General features: G+C 43.5%; 1 protein-coding gene across 2 annotated transcripts; it reads left to right on the top strand.

Moving 5' to 3' along the window:
- The first annotated feature begins 614 nt into the window (after positions 1–614).
- On the top strand, positions 615–7,325 carry LOC123402653 (pentatricopeptide repeat-containing protein At4g02750-like). Of its 2 annotated transcripts, XM_045096584.1 has the most exons (9): positions 2,951–3,325; positions 3,417–3,593; positions 5,052–5,099; positions 5,198–5,237; positions 5,322–5,422; positions 5,596–5,788; positions 5,893–5,991; positions 6,108–6,225; positions 6,752–7,325. In XM_045096584.1, the coding sequence occupies exons 1-9, from the start codon at positions 3,254–3,256 to the stop codon at positions 6,870–6,872; spliced, it is 969 nt and encodes a 322-aa protein (XP_044952519.1). In that variant the 5' UTR covers positions 2,951–3,253; the 3' UTR covers positions 6,873–7,325. The 2 variants fall into 2 exon arrangements, with proteins under 2 accessions (XP_044952518.1, XP_044952519.1); XM_045096583.1 differs by lacking the exons at positions 2,951–3,325; positions 5,052–5,099; positions 5,198–5,237; ... (3 more) ...; positions 6,108–6,225; positions 6,752–7,325 and adding an exon at positions 615–2,886 and having other exon boundaries at positions 3,417–3,501.
- The last annotated feature ends 450 nt before the right edge of the window (positions 7,326–7,775 follow it).

Consider the following 7,775-nt stretch of genomic DNA (forward strand, 5'->3'; position numbering starts at 1 on the left):
CGCGTCATTTAATGGCGGGTCATAAATTATCATCTAGCTTATTTACTAAAAATATAATAACAAAAAAATTAAAAGAAGAAGTGTATGGGAGTGACAAAAGTTTCTCTCAGGGCATGTACAATGGTGCTATCTTAGGAGTGCCACATAGGATAAATGATGAGGTGAAGGAGAGCGAACTCGAGAAAAATGCTTTGCCTTCTCTTATTTAAGAGAAGACAAGATGTGATCTCTTAGTACAATATGTCTCACAATGTTTTTAAGAATAACTAATTATAGAAGATAAGGCTAAGAGATGATCCATTGTAGACTTATTTTTTTGTCATCTCTAAATTACTCCCTCCGTTCCTAAATATAAGTCTTTTTAGAGATTCAACTAATGAACTACATACGGATGTATATAGACATACTTTAGAGTATAGATTCATTCATTTTGCTTCGTATGTAGACACCTAGTGAAATATCTTAAAAGACTTATATTTAGGTACGGAGAGAGTACATGCAAGATTTAAAATAAAAGTATCTTATCAACCATTGTACATGCCCTCACACAGCTTGTCTCCCTATGCATTGGGTGTCGGCCTTCCTTCCGCACGAATAACCTCGTGAACGGACGGCTGATGGTTCGCCGCTACGTACCACTTCCCTTAGAAACGTTTATGCGCTCTCCTCCCTCTAATCGCCTCTGAACATGATAAGAACTTTCCAGAACCTTCTGCAGCCACACCGCGGACCCCACAGGGCCTGTCCTCCCCTCCGCCTCTTCCGCGGCCGCGCCCTGGCCCCGCCGTCGCCCTCCGGAGGCGACATCTTCCAATGGAACTCCGCCATCAGCGCCCACCTCCGCGCCGGCAGGGTGGCCGCCGCGCGCCGTCTGTTCGACGAAATGCCGGAGCGGAACGTGTTCACGTGGAACTGCATGATCTCCGGCTTCGTTCAGAACCGGATGCTCGCGGACGCGCGCAGGGCGTTCGACGCGATGCCCGCGAGGAACCCGGTCTCTTGGGCGGCGCTCCTGACGGGCTACGCGCGGTGCGGGAGGGTCGCCGAGGCCAGGGAGCTCTTCGACCGGATGCCGGACCGGAACGTGGTCTCCTGGAACGCGATGATGTCGGGCTACGCGCGCAACGGGATGGTCGAGCGGGCGCGCGAGCTGTTCGACGCGATGCCAGCGAGGGACGACGTCTCGTGGCTGACCATGATCTCCGGTTACGTCAGGAGGCGGCGTGTCCGCGAGGCGAGGGAGCTCTTTGACACCGCGCCTTCCCCGTCGACGTCTGTCTGCAACGCGTTGCTGTCGGGTTACGTCGCGCTTGGTTGCTTGAAGGATGCCGAGGAGCTGTTTGGCCGGATGCAGAGACGGGACCCTGTCTCGTGGAATGTTATGATCACAGGCTATGCGCGGGCTGGGAGGATGCAGGTTGCGCAGAGGCTGTTTGATGAGATGCCCCAGAAGGACACTGTATCTCGGACAGCCATTATGCGTGGGTACTTGCAGAATGGCGATGTTGATGCTTCATGGAAGGTGTTCCAGGAAATGCCGGATCGCGATGCTGTTGCTTGGAACACAATGATCGGTGGTTTCGTGCAGAGTGAGAGGATGGATGATGCTTTGGGATTGTTCGCTGAGATGCCAGATAGGGATCTCGTATCTTGGAACACGATCTTGCAAGGCTATGTTCAACAAGGGGACATGGCTAGTGCAAATACCTGGTTTAGAAGAATGCCACAGAAAGATGAGACCTCGTGGAACACACTGATCTCTGGGTACAAAGATGAAGGAGCACTAGCTTTGCTGTCAGAAATGGTCAGAGGAGGACTCAGACCGGACCAAGCCACTTTGAGCGTTGTTATTTCTATCTGCGCCTCTCTTGTTGCACTTGGATGTGGAAAAATGGTGCATCTCTGTGCAGTCAAAACTGGCTTTGAGCGCGACGCTTTGGTCATGAGCTCATTGATATCTATGTACTCGAAGTGTGGTCTAATTTCTGAAGCTTCCCAAGTTTTCGAGCTGATGTTGCAGCGAGATACAGTGACATGGAATGCCATGATTGCGACATATGCTTATCATGGTATGGCTGCTGAAGCTCTGAAGCTCTTTGACAAGATGACTGAAGATGGGTTTCGTCCAGACCATGCAACATTTCTTAGTGTATTGTCTTCTTGTGCACACAAAGGCTATTTATATGAAGGTTGCCGCTATTTTAGAAGTATGCAAGAGGATTGGAACTTGGTTCCAAGATCTGATCACTACTCCTGTATGGTTGATCTCCTAGGAAGATCTGGTTTTGTACACCAAGCTTATGCATTCACAAGAAAAATCCCATCTGACCTTCAAGTAAATGCATGGGAGACACTGTTTAGCGCATGTAATGCTCATGGAGATGTTCAGCTTGGAGAAGTCATTGCAAAGAATGTTCTTCAGGCGCAACCTTCTGATGGAGGAATGTATACACTCTTGTCAAACTTATATGCTGCAAAAGAGATGTGGAGAAGTGCTGCCAATGTTAGAGGATTCATGAAAGAGCAGGGCTTAAAGAAGGAGACAGGGTGTAGTTGGGTTGAGCTGAAGGGGGAGGTTGTTTCCTTCTCATCCAATGACAACACACATCCTTTGATTGATCAGACATGCCAGGAGGTCGATAACCTTTCTGTCATGATAGAAGGGGCGACATGATAAGGTTATGAAAAATGGAACTCTGGCAGTCTGTGAGATCAGTTGATGGCCCTGATGGCTCCAAAGTCCAAAATTTGTCCTTTTTGTCAGGGGCCGGGGTACACCCAAATGAGAAGTTCTTGAAAGGATAGTGAGGTGTTGGAGCCTGTTCAATTCTTTAGTGATGACCCCTTACAAGATCGTAATCAAGAAGTTAAAAACAAGACAGTGAGGTACTGGAGCCATCAACTCTGCATTAGTGGTATCCTTTAAATTTCATTCAGACATCCATTTCTCAGCCAAGAGTCAGAGTTTCTCAGCAAGGCTACATTGGCCCACTATCAATATTTTAGGATAAACCAGATAAGAAAAGTCTATGAATTATCTTGTCAACCAATAGCAGCATATATATACACTAGATGTCGCTGTCATGACAGGCAAGATATTTTTCTCATCACAGCAATTGGAGACCACACAGTAATGCCTTGCCAAACAGACTGGTACTTTCGATAGCAATTTCCCTCCACTACCACACACTGATACTCTCTCCCTCTCCCCCTACCCCTCTGGCCCTCTGTCTGAACCACCCACCCCGCTTCAATGGCCATGGCAACCAATTATTCAATCTCCAACGCACCGTTTACCTTCAAACCATCTGCCCCACATAAACAAGTACACTATCCCAAACAAGCTATCTATTTCATCTGTTTCTTTCCCTTTAAATTTGAGCTTTCTGTTCATGCATTTTGTTTATTTTGTGAAGGTTCCAAATTGGAGATTTCCTACAATTAACAGTGGCGATGGTGGTGGGAGCATTTTCGCTATATCAAGGAGGAATTTAAGAACTTGGTTCAATGTCTGCGCTGTCACTGGGGACCAGAGCACCCGCGACGTCTTCAGTGCAGATTTCCCAAGCGATTACACAGAACTCATAGTGCAGGTAATTCCGGTGAAAACTTGTTTATTGACAACTGGATTCCTACAATGTTCTGGGGCCTTTGGTGCGGTGCCAGTTTTACACATCTATATTAGTCGCTTTGCTTTAATATATGGGCCCTGCATCTCATTGTGTGCAGCTGTACTTGAGATGAACTCACACCTCAAATGGCCAAATGTCGTCTGTCAGGCAGTTGTGAAATATCTGTATACTAGCTATGTCATTTTTTTTCTGAGACATTTTATTGTAAAATATTTCCGGTGGCCTACTTTACTTATTGAACTTACCTAGATAAGCAGTGCAAGGGTTTATGCATTGTCAGTTTGTCACGCATGTTACATATTCAATTGGGCTACCTTCACAGTTAGGTGGGAAATCAAACATTCCACACAGTATTTATTAGATCTGTCTCATAGTGCTGCAAAGTTATTGTTGCGGACAGTTGTCAGGCAGATTGTCACTCGACACAGTCCTAATCCCTCTGGTGCTGGTATTTGGAGTTTCAGCTGGGAGCCTCTTTCTGGGCAACAAAGATCTACAACCTTTCCTTCAGCTTCATCTAAGACCTTATGCACTCCAACTGGATATGGAATTCCAAATCCCCTCTGAAGTCATGGCTTTCTTCTGTCTTCTTCTCAATGATCGCCTCAACACCAAGGATATTCTGAGGAAGGAATTTACACTTAGATGATGTTGTCAGCTGCATTCTTCGCATTGAAGGGCTCCTTGAGAACAGGGATCATCTGCTCTGAACCTGCAGCTTCATCAAGGATAGTTGGGAAACTCTTAACCTCTTCCCTTGTTGTGATGTGATGGGATGGAAAACCTGTTATCCTCTGCCAAAGCCTCTTTAAACCTTTCTTGATGGAGGCCTTGTTGCTGCCTGGAACATGGAAACAGAACAATTTTCAAGATTTTTGAAAATGTCAATCCTAGCCTAGGCTCCTGGTCCTTCCTTTTTAAGAAGAACCTCCTCTTTATTGCAGAATGAAGGAGATTGATAGACCATATCTTAGCACTTGGCTGGATAGCCAGGGCTGAGTTTCTTTGCTCTTCTCTTTGTACTTTCACCTCACCCCCTTCTTTGTAAATGTCGTCTTTTCATACATTTTACTGTCGGGGCCTGCTCAACAGTTTGAGTTAAAAAAATTGAGTAACAGATATGAATGGTTGTGTGGAGTTTCATGCCCAGCAACTTGACACCATACTGTATCTGGATACTATAGACTAGATAGAATCCGTGAACATTCTAAATTGGTGGTACAGTTTGAGCTAACCTTGCTGGTAGCATCTTCTCTCACATGCTTATGCGGCAGAGAGGGCGATCATATCAAGTTCTTACTTTGATGATGAACAATGCAAGTAGTGCATTCACGGTAGCTTGTATGACGGTGTTTCTTCTGAAAGAAGATGCATGAATGATGTTACGACTAATGGGCTATACCTGTAGTGATTTCTCAGGCTAAAGAAGCTACAGAATCAGCTTTTAAGGATGGAAAACAGCTATTGGTGAGTGACTGGACCGTCATTCTTATCACATACTTGGTTTTACTTTTTTCTTTTCTTTTCTTTTTTGCCAGTGATTTTGTATGTATCATATAATACAGGAAATAGAGTTTCCTACAGCAGGACTACAATCTGTACCAGGTTCCACATAGATGAGCTTTCTGTATACTTAACTTACTATAAGTTATTTGTAAGGCGAAAAAGCTCCAATTCTTTTCTGTTCAGGCGATGGCGAAGGTGGAATCGAGATGACAGGAAGCATGCTTCTCATTAGAGAATTTTGCGATCGCTTTGTACCTGCAGAGAAAGTTACCAGGACCAGAATTGTATGTCTTTCTTTACATTCTTCTATTCATTAGTATATATGCCTACAATTTAATTTTATGAATGGAGTAGCAAGCAAGCTTATGCTTTACAGTAAAAGAAAAAGCAAATTTATGCAATGGGTATGCTTTGGCCGATACCAACTGATTACTGTTCCCGTCTCAACATGTTTCAGTTCTTCCCTGAGGCAAAAGAGGTCACTTTTGCAAGACAGTCAGCTTTTGAAGGGTGTTCATTGAAATTGGATTACCTAACAAAACCATCCTTATTCGAAGATTTTGGTTTTACAACGAAGGTCAAAATGGCAGACCGTGTGCGGCCTGAAGACGAGATATTCCTTGTGGCTTATCCCTATTTCAATGTCAATGGTGACCTCTGCTGATTTTTGAAATTTGAGCTATCCCTTCTTACTGTACTGTTCAGTCAAAGTCAAGGTTTGCTGCTATAGTAAGATGTCAATGGTGTTTTGTAGAAATGCTTGTGGTTGAAGAGCTTTACAAGGAAGCAGTTCTTAATACAGAACGGAAAATGATTATCTTCAATGGAGAACTAGATCGGATAAGAAGTGGATGTATCCTTCAGTATAGAAATAAAGGGTTCATGTTCAATTGATTATCTTGAACGGAGTAGTAGAAAAATATTATTGTAATTCTGGTTTTATAAATTTGACTTCCTTCATAAGCGAAGATTACCCGCCCTTTTTCTATCCAAAGCTGGGTGAACTTTCCAAGACGTTTCTTCCGAAACTGGAGACTGTTTACTATATTCACAATTTTAAAGGATCCAAAGGGGGAGTACTTTTCAGGTTTGCATTCTTTTCCCGAACATGTTACTCCCTCCGATCCATATTAATTGTCTCTGCTTTAGTACAATTTCAGTGTAAAGTTGTACTAAAACAGCGACAATTAATATGGATCGGAGGGAGTATTAACGTTTGCTTTCTCCCCAAATCTACCTTGAATAATGTATAGGTCCATATGTTTGCGTGAATAATTTGTAACATAGTTGTATTACAATATATTGTATGCTTCTGGACATTAATTTGTTAACATCCTTGTTGCGTTGAAGTATCAATTCCTGTAGCACTAAAACTCTTATTATTAGCTGCATGACCTTCTACGCATATATTTTTTAGGCATTCCTACTTAACGTGTATTATAGATTTTTTTTTATTCAGCCATCTCGTCCGTACTGTATGCACGTAATAACTCGGTAGTGCCCTCTGATTGATAATTTGATATGGTAGTCCGATCAACACAATGCTCTATTCAGTAATCAGTATGAACCTCACATAGAATAACTTAGCGAAAATATTCTTGTCTGTTCGGCAGGTGTTACCCTGGCCCTTGGAAGGTTCTGAGAAAAGTAGGCGGCAGCTTTGTCTGTTTGCATGAACAAGAGGAGATGCCGTCACTGAAAGAAGTGGCCCTCAACATACTTCCTTCTGCCTAGAAACTTTCTAGAGTTACCTCTCAGAGAAAAGGGAAAATAAATATCCTAAAGAAAATGGGGGAAAAAATGAAGCTTTCCGTAATCATCCGAGGGAAGCAAAAGTCTGCAAGAGTTCTTTCCCAAATTTGTATGCTCTAGAGATTCATCATGGTCTTGTTGTGGAGGACATAAATTTACGTGGATAGGAAATAGTTGATTGGAGAACTCAGGTATCTCCAGTTGGTGCAACACTCATGCCAGGCCAGCTTGCCCTATCTTGAAAAGATCATGGTGGACCAGATGAATGACTTCACGCACCTGTGGGGAATCGGAAAAAAGAACTCATCAATTGTAGATTTTTTTTTCCGGAGCTTAAACTTGGTACCTTATGGTAGTTATGATATCATGGAATTAGCAAATCCTAAATGCCATCTTGTTTATACTCTTATTTGTGTGGAGAAGATGCTTACTTGATGGACCACTGAAAGTTCTTTCCCGTTCAGCTCGCTGACAAAGTGCAACATCCGGCTCAGCCTTTGAGGAGCAGTCTTGCAAATTTCTGTTAGCTCCCAAGCCTAAGCTCAAAGGTGAGGAGACTGGAACATGAGCAAGTATATGTTGTGAGTGTGGCAGAGGCACGGTGGGTGTTAAGAGACGTTTCTACCATGCATTTCAGGGTTGTCTAACTTGCGAAACATCTAGCATATGTCTCCCCTTTATAGCCAGACCTGGCCCTGAGTAGTTGTAGTTGAAGTGTTCATGCTGTCATATTATTATTGGTTTGTAGGAGTACATTCTTTTGTCCATACCAGCATCTACATATTGGATAAAATGCAGACGTCTGAGGTAGTAGAATTAAATCTTTCTTAAAGCCAGAGGCTCCAGGCAGGCGACTAAGGGCCAGTTCTTTTGTACTCCCTTCGT

The sequence above is a fragment of the Hordeum vulgare genome, chromosome 6H (assembly GCF_904849725.1).
Source record: "Hordeum vulgare subsp. vulgare chromosome 6H, MorexV3_pseudomolecules_assembly, whole genome shotgun sequence".
Taxonomy (NCBI): Eukaryota; Viridiplantae; Streptophyta; class Magnoliopsida; order Poales; family Poaceae; genus Hordeum; species Hordeum vulgare.